General features: G+C 40.9%; 1 protein-coding gene across 1 annotated transcript in view; it reads left to right on the top strand.

Moving 5' to 3' along the window:
• Positions 1–17368, top strand: part of tprn (taperin) — a 32388-nt gene extending 15020 nt beyond the window's left edge. Inside the window, exons 2-4 of the mRNA XM_072673226.1 lie at positions 8573–8819; positions 11899–12023; positions 13324–17368. Of these exons, the coding sequence (XP_072529327.1) occupies positions 8573–8819; positions 11899–12023; positions 13324–13386 (435 nt within the window). The 3' untranslated portion in view covers positions 13387–17368. The remainder of the gene's footprint in view (positions 1–8572; positions 8820–11898; positions 12024–13323) is intronic.
• Positions 17369–17383: the final 15 nt, after the last annotated feature.

Here is a 17383-nt window from a genome sequence, read left to right as displayed (position 1 = left end):
GTGGCAAATATAGTTACAGAAGTGTGTAATAAACAAAGGAAAGGCACTGTGGAGCGAGGGGAGTTGGAAATGCTTTAGATATGGGCGTAACATTTCCACACAAAATAACAGTCAATTCAGTTTGACACGGTATGTATCATATTTTCTCCTAATTTGGTACTACCAATTGACCAACCCGTTCAGAACTCCACCTAGCACTAGCAATGCTCCAGACACTAGAAGAGTAACAACTTAACACCTGTCTCCTCCAATACATGCGAAGCCATCCACCGCCTCAGACAACAAACACGTTTGGAGGAAAGCATCAGGTCCCCGGCTCCACCAGACCAGCTAACAGACATCTGTGCTGGCCAACATCGCTTAAAGTGATGAGCGGAGAGAGCAGGGCCAATCTTGCATTAAGCAACAAGAGCGTTACTGAGTTCAGGATGTTGAATGATCTTCACCCCACCGTCATTCCAGAGAGAACAGTTCCACAGGGCCTTTATACCCCTCTAGACCACGCCTGGCACTCATGTTTATCTGCTCCAGAGAGTCCTATTCTATTGGCAGTACTTCTCTACAGGGACTAGACAAGCTGTGTGTGTGTGCATTTGCACCTCTGTGTCAGCAATAGGTGCAACTTCAAGTAGCTAAATGCATTCATTAGAAGGATTGTATATGTATTCTGTGTAAAACCAATAAACCAAAACAAACCCCTAATAACCATTTGGATGCTTAAATGCTTCTTTGCCTGGTTAAGTGGCTCTTTAGATTGGTGGAAAACCTTTAGTAGATGGTTCAGAACCTTTTACAAATGGTTCTAAATAGCACTGATGGCTTCCACAATCGTTGTGAGTACCTGTTGTCTTGAAAAACGTGTATAAAAATGGAAATAAAATAAAATACTAGATACACATAATGGGTGCTTCAAGCCATCAGGTTTTCTGTTCTTGTGTTCTTCTGCGTTGCTACATGCTACAGCTGCAGCAGATTAGGGTGAAAACGCTGGAGTATCCCTTTAAAACCATGCAATTTATCTCCATTGTGAATCTCTGGTGGATAAATGTTGTTAAATATATGGATGCAAATCAAGTGTCCTGGCAGAGTATATAGATACATAGGTAACACAATAAGATAAATGTTCACAATGAGTCAACACCCCAGACGAACTCTGGGGAATTTACATGGAGGCCTTTGCATTCGTGTGTTATAATGGAGTCCCTGTGTGTCATTAGTTATTATTTAACTGTATTCTTATGGGATTTCTAATACTAAACCAACTGTGACGGGCAGATTAGATCTCTAATCAAGCATCTGGCCAGTCGGTTCCACACCTCAATGAGAAGCCTTAAACCCCCCCTTCTTCCTCTTTTCACACACACACACACACACACACACACACACACACACACACACACACAAGCGCGAACACACTCTCTCCAAACTGACCTCGAATCTTCAGTGTTCATTTGCCAGCTTCCGCATCACAGTGTACTGCCAAGAGGAGGCCATAATTCAGGGAGGCTCCCCCCTCTTTGTGTGTGTGGGTGTGTGTGGGGGTGCGCAGTGGAACAGTCTCGGCCTGGTGCAAATCAGGACAGTGCCTCTAAATGGGCCAGAAAATGGAATAAGCATGGCATAACTGTCTCTCTCTCACTCACTTTCTCTCTCTCTCTCTCTCTCTCTCTCTCTCTCTTTTTCAATCCCTCTAGCTTGCTCTGCTAGCTTGCCTTTTCTCATAGCTTGTAGTTTCGGGTTGCAAATCAAATACTGGGAATAGGAAAAGAGATGTAAATGCACTGAAGGTTTGCAGAAGAATTGCTATACATGTTGAGATATACAGTAATTACACAACATATGCTGTTTTAGGGCTAGTTATGATTTCATTTTGTGCCATAAACCAACACTAATACTGAGTAGGGCTCTCAAATGGACCTCAGTTCTTCGTGACATGGTGTAGGAAACGTTCTTGTCAAATTCTGACCCCACGATCTGCGTGACCCAGCAGAAATTAGGTAGACTTCATTTCTCCAGTCTTAAACAGAATGGAACGCAACATCTTCAGCTCAACATCTTCCGTCTTCTGCTGTTGTAGCACATCTATCTCACAGTTTGGTGTATTGTGTTGTTGCTTTAACCACTTCTTCTGCTTCAGCAGATGTGTTTATTCTTTGTTGGCTTAATGTCCGTGGCAAATATAGTTACAGAAGTGTGTAATAAACAACGAAAAGGCACTGTGGAGCGATGGGAGTTGGAAATGCTTTAGATATGGGCATAACATTTCCACACAAAATAACAAGTATCAAGATGATGCATTTTCCCCTTTTCTCCTAATTTGGTACTACCAATTGACCAACCCATTCAGAACTCTAGCACTAGCAATGCTCCAGACACTAGAAGAGTAACAACTTAACACCGGTCTCCTCCAATACATGCGAAGCCATCCACCGCCTCAGACAGCAAACACGTTTGGAGGAAAGCATCAGGTACACCAGACCAGCTAACAGACATCTGTGCTGGCCAACATCGCTTAGAGTGATGAGCAGAGAGAGCACGGCCAAACGACAAAGCAGCATGGCTCGGGATTCTAACTCACGACCCTCATGAAAAATTCTGCGATGCTTTTTTGCTCACCACAATTGTACAGAGTGGTTATCTGAGTTATCTTAGCCTTTGTGTCAGCTCAAACCAGTCCAGGTCATTCCCTGTTGACCCATCTGTCTGGAAGTGTCTCCATATTACTGCAATTAAAGATTTTAAATAAATAAAATCACTAAATCTAAATTTGAACTTCTGAATCAGTAATGTAGTAGTAGGGTGAGCAGTACAGCAAAAATATAATATCAATATAATATATTACAAACATGTAATGAAACCTGCAGTTGCTCAGTGTTGTTTAACTTCTCATGATATCCACTATATGCTCAGAAGAGCATAGTGGGACATAATTTACCATAATAACCAGAAAATACCATCTCAGCTCCAGCTGTACTTGTCGTTAAGCTGACTTATAACATTAAATGTGGTAAGACCTAGTAAGAGTAAGAATGCATCATTGGATTATGGTCCAGTGAATTGTGCAGCACCCACGAGTGCATCTTGCCTGTAAATATGCATCACATATTTACAAGCATGCAAACAGTGAACAGTCTAGTTTAATTGCTAAATGCATGTTTCTAAATGGCCCCATTCACATCCTCAAGCACGCATATGCACCTGTTTAGAGGATTAAGCGTAGCATTGCTAAACGTCCCCGCCTTCGTTTAGGCATGGCAATAACAAAAGGTGTTGTCTGTAAAACCTTTACTCTTATAGGTAACCATGAGCAGTCTCCATTGTGATGTGACTCATAGGCCCGCTGTTGTGTCGGTGTGTGTTTAGATGAGGCATGCAGAATGCGTAGGTAGGGGCGTGTGTGTGTAGAATCTTGAGCTGGAATCACAATCTGTCTCTTGTGTGAGAGGAATCACTTGTACTTGAATAATGCTGCCTTTCATGGTCATGAGTGGGTATAAAGGATGAAGCATGGAAACAAGCCCTTCCTGATAGAAAGGAAGTGTATGTGTGTGCATGTGTGTGCATGTGTGTGCATGTGTGTGCATGTGTGTGCATGTGTGTGCGTGTGTGCGTGTGTGCTTAACTCTCAGTTTCTGTAGGGTGGTGACAGTATATTTAGAGCTTGTGTTTTTTTTTTTCCTTTACCTACTCGAACAAACTGTCTTGGGGTCCCGACTGCCTTTAACAGTTGACCTTAACTACTGTGACGTTGGTTAAGCGGCAGAGAATGTTGGTGCACTAAAAATACAATTCGAGTTAATTGTTAGTTAACTATTTTAAGTTAAATTAACATAAGAACCCAAATGCATCAAGTTAATAAACAAGTGCATCATTTCTTTTATAAGAGCGTGTTATTAATTTATAGTAATATTTATTCTCAACATGTGCAAAGGGGCATGCTGTTAAGATCATACGTAATTTTTCTCATCATGTCTTACAGCTGCTACAAGCATTTGACAGGAAATCGCCTGTGTTCATAAATGACAACACACATAATTAAAACACAGTAGTGCCTCCTATGATATATATATGCATGCTGTGGGCTTGTCCAATATTTCACAATTGCCTGATGTGCTTTCACAATCACATCTTGACAGCACAGCAAACACAATCTTAATTTGCCAAGTAGCCAAGTTATTATTCTGTTAATAATTGTGTTATTAATTCAGAAATAGCTATGAATTATTTGGTTACGGTTTAGCATATTTGTGGAGTCCCACAAGGTGCTATATTAGGGTCTATGAAGCTGATGTTAATTATGAGGTTAATGCAGTTATGAGGGTGAGGAACTGAAGTGTAGGCCTATGTGCAGGGTTTAAGGAGTTAAAAGAGCAAGATAAACTACCTGCTAGCAAGCCATGCACCCATAAAACCCTGTCTGAATATTAAGTGAAAAAGCCTTCTCATATTGTAACTCTAGAGTAGGCGCAGCTTGTATGTTATAAAGGCAGGTTCTGGCATTGAGTGATATGAGGTAGGAAGGGGCCATTCTAATGTGCAACTTTATTTCTCATTCTTTATGTCTGATTTATAATATTGTTCTGTTGTCTTTTTGTTTTTGAGAAATCGACACAGTTCAACCTCTGGATTTTTCACTCTGATTGTGTGATGTGGGCTTATTTATGGGTTTTGATTGGAATGCCCGGTTTCAGTGTAGCAACAGATTTTGGCGTTTTTTATTTTTTTGCGTTCAAACTTCTGATGGTTACATTTTTGCAGCGACAAACACAACAATTAGCAACATCGTTATAATAATATTACATTGTATTACTACACACTAGTACATTTTTCTCCTATAGGAATGAATGATGGAATGTTCAGAAAGTTGGTCACAGCTCTGTTAGCCAAACACACAATAACATAGCAATACCTTAGCAACCATTTTGCAACACCTGAGCAACCAACAGCTATTTCCCTTCAGGAAATGTTTGTTTTTTCTAACTTTTGATTGATAACAGTACCTTTAGATTAGTTTCTCTTCATTTTTTTGTCCTTCCCATGTTAAACATGCCAGGCTGTAAATCAGTTTGCCAAAACAATAGCAGGTTTTGAACTATGTGACTGTAATTAAACTAAAACATTTGACCTTACACCCAGCCCTTGTGGTTCAGGTTGATACAGTGCAGCAATGCTGTACTGCTAGAACAGAAACTGGTTTTTCACCAACAAGCACAATTGCTATTCTTTTGGACTGATGTTATGAATAATGAAGATATAATGTGAGGAATGCTATCTGTTAACCTCTTAAAAACATGCCATTATCATGACAAGCACACAGAGGAGGTCCTGTTGAATACATAGCCTGGGAAAGTGCATAAGTAGAGACCTTTCTAGTGATATTATAGATATGAACTCATTTAATCATGCCTAGAAAGCTATCTTAGTGTTTGGTTAGTAAGGACAGACAGTATTAGGTGATCCCTCAGACACAAGCTGGGGCCTGTGTCAAGTTTTTGGATGTTTAGATGTTTGCCTGTAGTACATAACTTTCATACATTCTCTGTGTGTTTATAGTCTGGGCCTTGTGATCGAGATTAGAACAGATTTATGACAGGACTTGCACGCAGGGATCGCCACGGGTAAGGAAATGTAACTAGGATAGTCATGTGACTTTCCATTGAGGGAGTACAGCATTGGAATTGGAAATATAGATAAAGGAAGCATAATTCACTTTCTTCATGCGACTACGTGTCTTCATGTTCCGGCTTTTCGGAAATCTATGCCTTGTTTATGGTCACATGATGTAATTTTGCCAGCGTGTAAGCATTAGGCTTAATCGAAACCAATTGCGCTCATTACGTGTCATGGTTAAGCCCTAGTGATAATTACAGCAATAAGGAAACTTGGTCAAGTGTTAATGTTTAATTTTTTCAAGACAACTTCCCATGCTATTATGCTGCTTTACGTTCTTTTCAGTGGCTGAATGCGTTTGATCTGACTTGTAACTGTATGGTTTATGTGGGTTTCCGCAGAGGTTTACTGGCAGATACCAATTAGGCTAATACAATTGTGGTCGGAAGTTTACATACACTCATAAGTGACATGAATGCCTTGGAAATTTTGGGCTTTCAATGACTTGGGGCAGTGGTGGCTCAGCGGTTAGAGCGCCGGGATATCGATAACAGGGTTGTGGGTTCGATTCCCGGGCTCGGCAAGCTGCCACTGTTGGGCCCTTGAGCAAGGCCCTTTACCCTCTCTGCTCCCCGGGCGCTGGAGTTGGCTGCCCACCGCTCTGGGTGTGTGTGTGTACTCACTGCCCCTAACACGTGTGTGTGTGTGTGAGTGTGTGTTCACTACCAGATGGGTTAAATGCGGAGGACACATTTCGCTGTACAGTCCACACTGTACAGTGACGAATACGTGCACCTTATAAAGACTTCTTTGAACTGTTATTAAGTTTTACTCTTCTTGGTTTTCTGAAATCATATTTGGTTAAATGTCCCTCAGCCAGTTGTACCTTGGCAAGGTGCATGCGATAGCCATCAGCAAGATTCTGGCAGAATCCTGGTTGGATATTAGACCAGTCTTCTTCTCAGAAATTATTAATTAAATCAATTAAATAGCAATTAAATTTGATGGTTTTCTGGTATGATATTTTAAGCACAGTCCACATATAGTCGATATGTTTGAGGTCAGAACTTTGGGAAAGCGATCTCAAAAGCTTGATGTTGGCCTGCTTTATCCATTCCTCAACGGCTAGTCCTCCTCCTTCAATATTCTATACACTTTGTGCAGTGTGCAAGTTATACTGTAAGCAGAACCGCCAAAGAGCTTGATGCTACCACCACCATGCCTAGTAGAGTAACAGCTAATAACAGTGTTCTCATGAGGGGCCTGCATGGATAGTCCAACTGGAAACCAGAACTTTTTATCTATGGGTTCCATGTTGGCAGGGGCACTGCCAGGGATTTTGGGCCCCATGAAAACATATTACACTGGGCCCCACAATTCGTAACACTTCTGCCAAAACACTCAATTAAAACAGTTTTACAGCCCCTGTCAGTCACAGGCCCTAGAATCATCCTAATGCTTCCCCTCCATATGGCGCCTCTGCAGATTGGCCCCCACATATGGATGCCCATTGAGGTCCCACCAGGGTTAGTGATTGAGACAGGAGGGGTTAAACGTGGGCCCCATCTGGGTTTTACCCCACAAATGGGGCCTAGATGGGACCCATGTCAGATTAAGGAGGGCTGTAACGATGGGGTCCTACTTTGGTCTCAGTAACATGTTTAAACCCACTCAAAGCCTATGCACACCTGGAACCCACCTAGCCCATGTTCCACCCATTTGAGCCCCTTATGTTGGCTGGGTGATGATTTTAGAATGGCTTAGAAAAAAGAGTTCGTTCATGATGACAAATTTTTAACTTGGTACAAAAAACAACAGATTTAAAAAAATAAATAATAATAACAACAAGTAAAACGTCTTGTATTTGCATAATTGGTTGATCTCAATGCATTAAATCATTCCACAGCACTTAGTCCTGTATTTTAGTCTCAGACTCCATCAGAATGCACTCAGATATTCTTGTTAAAATCTCTTTTACTTCACAATATGTAGCTTTTTTGCATTTTGTGTGTTTTGATCTATTTAGAAAAGGGCTAGAAGTTATAACAATAACCTTTTGCCATATTATAGGCCCCAAGTGTTAGAAATGGGCTCAGTATAGCTGTTTACATGGTTGAAATCGGTGCCTAATTTCTTAGATGAAAGAAACAGATCTGAGACGTCTGTAGGGGAAGTGAAAAGGGGATGGAAATATTTTAAAGCAGGCGATGGATGGGCCATTGCTGTACAGTGCAATCCAAACCTACTTTGGGGTTTACTGCAGGGCTTTCTGCCCTGAGACGTCATTTCAGTGGCCAATTACATAACGTGCCATATTTTTCAGACATGTGGTGGGCCAGACCAAGGCCTGTTTAGTCTCCATGACTGCACTGGATCTAACCAGACTGGTTTGGCCTAGAGGCAGTTTTGGGTCACCTCCATATTCCCAACAAGCGCAACACATGGACTAGGAAAAGCAGTGAAAGAGGGGCCTACAAGTAATTCCAACTTTAAGTTTCTTAAAATGACACTAACTGTTTTTAGATTCATTAGATACACAGAAAATCTAGACATGAGGAACATAATTTTTGGACATTTATTTTTCTTTTTGACTATATGTCTTAACTACAAGCAAAATTGAGTGTATTAAATTGTTAGAAAAATAGTCAGATTTAAGGACCGAAACTGCCAAGACACCAAGGTCTATTTACAGTACCTACAACACAATAACTGGAAAAGTAAGCACTGCTAAATTAAAGGATTAAAGGAAGTTCAATAAAGGAAAACAATTAAAGCAAAAGGTTAAATCTAAGGCTAAAAATAACTTGGTAGGCTACTGTAGGCTAGCCTGGTCAAGCTTTGTTTGGGTGTAAAATACAGGCTATTTCCTGTGCTGTGTTTGATCTGTTCTGCCACTATACCCCTCAACAATATAAAGCCTGCCCAGTGTGTGATTGTGTGTGTTGATTCTCTTCCTCTGCAGCTGAAGATCTCCTTCAATGAGTCCAGCCTGCAGAGCACCTTTGAGTACCCGTCTGAGAACAGCGCCTGGGACAGTGGTGAGGAGGAGGAAGACGGGGGAAGAGCAGAAGGTGGCGGTGGAGGAGGAGGAGGAGGAGGAGGAGGAGAAGGAGGAGCTGAGGAGGAAGGAGGGATCAGCATGGAAAGGATACGCATCCCCCGGCCCAGCTACACCTCCAGCCCTATCATTCACACCCCCAACAGCACTGGTGAGCTCTGCGGAGAGGGAGAGATGGCCAGGAAATGAATGAAATGAGAGGAAGAGAGAAGGACAGAGACAAGATGGCAGGAAGGAGTGCAGAGGGGATGATGGATGAGAAGGGAAGGAAATGGATTCAGTCCGGGTTAATGATATGCTTTCTGCTCTGGCGGCCTGAAAGGAGGGCTTATTTGAGAGAGCTCAGTGTTCGCACAACGTCGCTGCAGTGTTTGGGATGCTGACTGAGAGTCAGGTTGGCTGTGAGGCTTTATCGCTTAGCTAGGCTATTCAGCCTAATGAGAAAGTGTGGTCCACAATTCAAGAATTACTAAATTACGATTATAACAGCATCCTTTATAGCCACTGCTGTATAGAACAGTAACAGCAGAACAACAGTATTTAACCTAATTCATTAATAGCAGTGAATGCACATACACACTCACATTAGAAACCAGGGGCTGTAATCGCACACACCCTAAGCAGTGGGCAGCCGTCTCAGCCCCCAGGGAGTAATCTATCATGCATGTGAAAGGTCACACTATTGGGGCATATAGGTTGTAGTTTTTTCTCCCTGTAATTGCGCTAACGTTAGCAGGGTTTGTCATTGTCATTTTTAGACTGCCTAGTTTCCTTCACTATTTTCTTTTCTTAAAAATGTTTTTAAATTATTCTTTATAGATTCCTAAATTCAGTGTACTATAATTACACTGAATATAATAATTTGTACTAACAGAATTGTGCTCCACAAACTGTCTATTATTAACCCTTGAATTGTTTTAAGGGAAAACAAACAGAAAACCCCCCAAATGGTCTTTTTTAAGCTTATTAAAATTATAAACTTATAGTTATTAAATACTTTGATTGCACTTACCCTTTATTCGTTTAAAGTCTTATTATCCAGTAACTGGCATGGATTATTTTGTAACTCGAAACTAAAATGTAAAGTTTGTAATTCTGAAGAATGTAAAGAGTAAAGAAAGCAAGTCTGACCTGCTTTTGGGCCTCAAGTGTTTTAGGGTGTAAAGGAATAGTCATAGGGCAAGATATATAGTGCTGACTTGCATCAGAACAGGTGCAAGTCAGCATAAATTCTTGCTGTCTTTGAATGTATTTCTCATTTTGAGAAAAAAATGTTGATATCTGGTGAGCTTGTTCAAGGTTGGTTCCAGGTTTTATCCAACACCAGCTCACCTGATTTAACATTGTTATGCACCGATTTACCAAACAAGGAACAGGGTGAAAACTATAAATAATATTTGACTTCCATGAGGAGAGCTTTGGAGATGTTTTAATAAACACATTTATATAAAATCACTACTTTCTATATTAACAAAGTTTCTGTTTATTCTTAGATACTTTACTGAGTAAATAAGCACTTGCTGCCCAGAGAAAGAGCTTTTTTTATTCTAATTTTCACAGCTGCCTGAAATGTTTGTACAGTACTGTATTTGGGGTCTGAAGTTTGCTTTAGTTTTGAAGCTCTATGAGTTCTGATATAATGGAATATAACAACATGTATTGGAACTCAAGCGAATTTTATCTGTATTAGTCATTTATTTATTACTAAGTAACCATTACTGACTGAAGTCAGACACCAAACATGTTTGGCCTAAGGGGAACTTGTGTGAATTTATAGGTTTTTTAAGTGAAACACTGCCTCACCCGTTTTCCTTGCCTTCTTAAAGATCCCTGAAAGGCATGCTAAAAGGCCGTTAAATGTTGGCAGTGTTTGAGATCAGAAAAGGTGATGCTGCTCAATGGGGACACCTGCTGGTCATATGTCTCAACGAGGAAATACTCTCAAGGGAGACTAAATGATGTTTAGAAATGCATTATATTGTTGATTTCTGTAATTATACAAAATGAAAGGGCCAGAAGAAACTGCTAAATGCTTTTTCTAAACAGCATTCAGTGGCGGTCAGTAGGGTTACAATCATCGTCCAGTCCTGTTAAGGTATATATACATCAGTATATCAGTACATCAGTAAATATCAGTAGGCTTGTATTATAGGTCTTACAGTGCAAGTTCTGCAGCAAAGTGCTGTAAATGAAAGGCAAGCTATGCCATAATTTCCGCGTAGCACAAGATAATCATCCCGCTTTGAAGAAATTTAAAGGCTGCTAGTGGAAAAGGTCACATGTAATAAAACAGAGCGAGCTACGGTAAACACGTCTGAAGTGTTTTCATCGAAGAGGTTGCGGCATTTGTAGAGATTACGTCCTCACGGTTAAATGTCAAAGGCAAAAGGATTTCATTTCCTGCAGGAAAATCCTAGTCTGGTTGCATCCCCATGTGTATTCTGTTTAAAAAGGCATTAAATATAATTTATCATGAAATATACATTTTTTTTCAGCATAGATGCTTAGCTTTCTGAAACATTGCATTTTTATTAAGACTGCCAACACTTGTAAATGACTTATTATACTATAGATGAATTGATGCTGAGTCTAAAATTTAGACTCAGATTTGAATTAGATGCTGTCTAAAAAAGCAGCTGTTTGGGGCCCCGTGGTTTACTACAACCTTTGGTTTACTACTGTACCATTGTGTTGTTTAAAAATGCTCAAGTAAGAGGGAAAGTTTAAAGACTGGCCTGCTCAGCTACACTCCATCTTCAGACAACTACATTTCAGTACATTTGTGTTACATTACAGTACATACAGATCAGTGTTCAGTGCGGCCAGTTTTTCTACACATCTTTTGCAGTCATCTCTTGGTAGCCAGTCAGAAAATTAAGTACACAATTCATCCCATCCAAACACTGTAGAGCTTTACGTTTAGAGACCCTACCACACCACTGCTGAATTCCAGTGTGTGTATGTGTACAAAGTGTTGGAATGAGGGCCCCCAATACAATTCCTGTTTAGTGCATCAATAAAGCTAGAGCCAGCCCTGATGAGTAGTTGTAACAGTGAGGAATTGAACTGTTGGCCCTTGAGTTCATTTTTGTTCAGATCAGTAAGGCTGAGACATTTAGGAACAAGGTGTTCCAGTTCTGCTCAGATCCTTCACAATCTGTCAGTTGTGATTATTGTTTTTTTATTTTTTTAATATGTTTTTTTAAAACTCATTATTTCTGTTTCTTCAGATCTTTCCAACTACACTCCAAAGCACTCTGTAGAGTTTACTGCCTGGCAGGAACACAAGCTTGACGACCCTGCACACCTCGGGGACACCAATTCCCAGCAGACCAACATGACAGAGGAAGTTATGGTAAGGCAGGTTAGCGGGGACTGTTTGTTAGTAGACAGTCCCGTGATTCTCTTATTGTAGAAGTGCTAATAAGTTATATCTAATATGTTATGGCTAAATAAAAGTATTGTTGAATAGTTTAAAAAAGTCTATCTGATATTGAGCCAATTGCAGCCAATAATCCCAGCTGATGTATGTACTTGATGGTAGATAGGGTAGTCCATTCATTTTCACGAAAGAATCCTTCAGTGTAATGTAACATTGGGGAAACACCACAACCCCACACTCAAATGATCAGGTCCAGGCAGAAACAGTGAGAAGCACCTTAGTGGTGCCTCGATTCCATATGTTGATTTTATAGCAAAAACTGAATGTTCTCATCCTGTGGAAATATCGAAATTTGATGTATGTAAAGTTTTAAAATCATACCCTTCACCCCCAAGTCTATATACGGAAGCTAAGCTGCAACCCCAGCTTGTTTTAAATGGCGTTCAGTCCAGTATAAAAAATGTATTTGCTGAAGTTTAAAGGAGTGTTTCAGCCTGCTTTTTGGAGGAGGCACCCAATCAGAAGATTAAAGCTTATGTACATCTATCCATCTTAAAGAGATGGTGCGGTAACTCACTGCCAGGTATCGGTATTATTCGCTGCGCCACACCAACCCCATACAGTGTGTTGAATTGTTACATCACTACAAATAGCACTTGTGCCACACAGCACAGTAAGAGTACCGATCCAAACCCAGGGTTGGTGTCCATTTCACATCATGTATACCAGTAGCCATGAAAGTGTTTTTCTGGAGATTTTGTGACAATTATGAGTGATTAATCCATGGTCCCACCATTTCTAACTCCTCTCAAATGTCCTTGTTTGGTGTTCTTGGTATTCTGGCTATTAAGTGGGAAACATAAATGTAGATTCCAGCTGCAGAACATTTGGCAGGAAACCATTGTAATGTGATGAACTAGCTTCTCAAAAACCTCCAAAAAAGGCAGACGGAGCTGTAAATAATGCACAGCAGTTAAATATTCCAAACTATTTTAAAACTATATGCAAGGGATTTACAGAGTGCTCGACTCCATGTTATAAATGACTGCTTATGTAATGTCTTTACGTTCCTCTGTTAGCTTGCTAGTGTGTAAGCTACAGAATGGCTGATGTTTACAGTAAAGCTTATGTCTGATTTAGATATGTGACAGCCGTGTGATTTTAATCAGTGATCTGTCTTTAGATTTCAGTTTGCTAGGGCTTTGCAAAATTACTTCAGTGGGTCTTTTTCAGAATGACCTAATACTGTCTCTCTCTCTCTCTCTATCTCTAGTTGACACCAGCAGACAGCTCTTCCCTCTCAGACTTCAGCAGTGAACCAGCTCTTTACTTCTGAACTTTGCAGAAGAATTGGAGGCACATGGGCCAACCACAAGCCACACACAAAGAAGAAGAACCAGTAGCATCCACCCAAAATATGGGTGGACTTCTTAACTCAAGTCTTTCCATTCCATCTCTTTCATCGGTGGAAAAACCCATAACGGTTGAGGTGGTCTCATCACCTGTCCTGTACAGTCTCTCTGTAGCTCGCTCTCATTGATCTCAAGGCTCCACGTGCTTGAAACTAAGCCTGAACAGGCTGTAGGTGGGCTAACAAAGGGTGGGTGTCTCACACTCTTTACGTCTGTGTAACTCTGCTCACCTCATGAAAGTGACCAAATTCCTCCAACACGGAGGAGGACGCTTGTACTCGCCGAATGTAAATAAAGGGACTGATTGAGGATGTGGAGTGGACAATGAAAACCTAGAAGACAAAAACTAGTGAAAGGGTGCCACAATTATTGTTCTTGTTGTTTTTGTTATTTCTTTTTTGTACGTGCATGTGTAACAACAAGGCTCCCAAACGGTGTACTTGCACCGTTATTACTTTTGTATGTCTCATGTTTCCTCAGTCTGTGTTGTGTCCAATGTGGTTGACATAAGTCTGAAGCTCGTATCCAACAACCATACTCATCTGGTTTGATCGTTTATAGGTTATAAAGGCACGTTTTCTGGAGAGAACCACACCAGCATTTGAGTAGCTCTCTTAGGAAATGTCACAGATCAAAATAAGTGAGTGGTAGCAACAATGACCTTCTCAGTGGAACATCTGACACTGCATAAGTAGGCCTGCTTGACCTTCATAACACTTTTGAACAAGACAGATCATTTGGAGTCAGCTCTCTATGTAGCAGCAAAAACTCAGTATTTACAGTATGTGTAGATATAGACATATATACATGGGAAGTCATACATACGCTGTATGTCCAAAAGTATCCTGACACCTCTTCTAAACAGTTAAGTTTATTTGTGCACATTCTTAAAAATAAAGGTGCTACAACTTCTTGTTTGAGTGATGCCACAGAAGAACCACTTTGGTTTCATAAAGAACCGTGTTTGTATCAGAGATCTGTGGTCTGTATCTGTGGTTCTTTATTAACTCAAAATTGGTTCTTCTGTGGCATCATTCCTTTAAAGACCCTTTATATTTAAGAGTAGTGCTTTTATTGATAGGCGTTTATAGAGCTTTACAGAGATCCGACTCTGAGCCCCAGGGGCAACAGTGGCAGGGAAACACCATCTCTGAGCTAGAGGAAGACACCTAAGGGCTGGACCAAGATGTTTAGTTGGGAACTCGCAGATTCTATCACATCGAAAAGCTTTTTCAATGGAATGGGAGACTCCTGGAGCATCAGCACATGAGCCTAAGGTCAACATGCCCGAATCAAACATTGGCCAAAGGGATATAAAGCACCCAGTGGGCCTCATTCACCAATATCTTCTTAAATTTGTATTTCTTGATTAAAAAGTCTACGGCAGATTCCAGGAAGGTTGAACTGTTCACAGCTCTGCTCTTATAACGTTGGATCCCACTGTTCCCATAAACTGAACAAATCTGTGGGGTTTTCTGTGGGTAAAAAAATCATTGTGATGCTCCATTGACCTGTAATAGGGAGAATAGCGCCGTCGACGTTGCTACTCTGGGCTCGGAACACTTTTAACCACAGTATGTAACTTTGGTGAAGCATGCAGGACAACCCTTGTGAGAACTGTCCTATTTGTGTAAAATCCTGTAAGATTACTCTACCTCAGCCCACAGTCCCCAGCTTGTCCAGAATTCCATATCCTTTAGTGGTGGCTCAAAGAATTATACTTTCTGACTGTAGGGGGAGCCCAAGCGCAAGAAATACCAGTTCTCCCATAAAGCTGCTTTAAGAATGGTTGGTGAATGAGGCCCAATGGCATTTGTGATCCAGAACTAATCCTCCAACATCAGAACCTGATCTCTCTAATGCTCTTTTGTCCGAATGCAATCAGATCCTGACATCAGTGTTGCACCATTAACCCAGTAGAGTAGAGCATGTTACTGTAGCAAAGGGTTTGACAGAATTAATAATAATAATAATAATAATAATAATAATTAATTAATAATTTTGATTGTTAGTTGATCATCATCTAAATAATAGATAAGCATCTCTGTCTGGGATGAAGTCTAGAGTTGGACTACACAGCATTTTGAAGCCTGTACCCTGGCCCAAAGTGTATTTGGTGTCATATAGAGGCATCACAGCAGGTTGGTTTCAGTAGTGCTTTGTTTTTTTTAATTGGCCCAAACTGTCAGTAGGCCTTCCCGATAGGCTCCTCCAGACCCACCGCAACACTGACCAGGAAGAAGTGGAAAATAAAAACGTAGATGGTTGAACGTCACATCTAGTCCCAAATGGTGCCCCAAGCCCTGTGGTCCTCTTTGAAGTCTGCATTCAGATGATGTCCCTGCTGTTAAAAGGGAATTGTGGGAAATAAGGCACTGTTTAGAGATCCTTTAAAAGTGCACATAGAGGACGCTCGTGAACACCCTTTAGATTTTTGGAATGGGGCTCTAAATGGCTATGCGGTCTAATGTGTTGGCCCGGGTGTTGTGTGTCCGAAAGCCAAGCAATGCCGCTTTCCCATCACAGGCCGGAGGCTTAAAGCAGTGTTGGCCAGCACAGACATGTGTTAGCTGGTGCACTGGAGCTGGGGAGCTGGCAGTGCCGCATTGGCAGCAGTTTGAAAAGCGGTGATGACTGGTTTTGTATGTATCGGAGGAGACGTGTCAAGTCCTTACTCAGCTAGTGTCGGGAGCATTGCTAGTGCTAGGGGGAGTTGGGTCAATTGGCAGCACCAAATGTGAAGAAAACTAAAGGGAAAAATCTGAAGAATAAATGAATACATTTTGGCAGAATAAAAAATAGGGACACACTACAGTGTGCCATTTGGGCCTGGGCCTCAGTAGGCCTTGTTGCTTCATTTGTGAGGACTTCTGAACTTCAGTTCTTTTCTGACATTCCAATGAACACAGAAATGAGTGGTGCATTTTTTTTTTTATTTGTTATGAAGGAAACATTTATTAACGAGTGCAAGTGTGTGTGTGTATATGCATGTGTGCATGGACAAGAAGCCTGACTGCACGCACGTACACACCATGCCAACTGACCCGTGTGTGTGTATGTGTGTGTTTGGTGTTAATTGCAATGATGGACAGCACATGTCTGATCATTGATCTATCTCTAGCTACGCTTCTTTGGCCAGTATTGATGTATAATTTCTACACTCTGGGAAAACATTTTTCATAATTTATTACACTTTTAAAATGACTTTCTTCATTATTTGAATGTAGTCAAGTCAACTATAGCGCTAAGGTGCTTCTTTTCCTTGAAGGTTTTTACTTTTGTTCATTTGCACTTGTCTTTTTTTGCTTTATTTTGCACCTCATATAGTAGTCAAGCTTGAAAGTTGGAGGCTTCAGCTGAGACGGCAAGAGAAGATTCACCTTCAGCGCTCTTGTGGATGGACTGAGGCCTTTTGGGGTGTTGCATAATTGCATCCCCAGTCGAATAGTTCATACTGGTCTATGCTCCTCCAAACAATGGGACCAATTGTCTACCTTGCTCTAAAGTTCCATAGTACATGGGCTCCTTCCCCAGTTGGCCATATCTCTCGGATATTTGCTAACTTCTTTGTCCAACTAAGGAGAAGTAAGGAATGTCATTAGATAGCTTGGGGCTCTTTGAAGACAAGGTTAGGAACCCGTGCCTTTGAGTATCACAAGGTAATAGAGGAGTTTTAAAGTGCTTCATAAGTCCTTTCCACACTCTTGCTAGGCCACATACTGTAATTCCACAGAGGAAACAGCTAGCTGTACTTGTACTGTATGTTAAAACCATTCTTTTGTTGTCTGTTCTGTCGCCAGCGTCCCGAGGAATCTTCTGTAAACCGTTTGTATGTCATTGAGAGGGAGAAAACTGTTAAGACATGCAATTGAAAATGTTCAATAAACTCAAGGCGGTTATAGTATTCTTTGTTGTTCTGGA

Source organism: Salminus brasiliensis, chromosome 1, assembly GCF_030463535.1.
Source record: "Salminus brasiliensis chromosome 1, fSalBra1.hap2, whole genome shotgun sequence".
In the NCBI taxonomy this organism is placed as follows: domain Eukaryota; kingdom Metazoa; phylum Chordata; class Actinopteri; order Characiformes; family Bryconidae; genus Salminus; species Salminus brasiliensis.
This window is presented reverse-complemented; position numbering and strand designations above follow the sequence as displayed.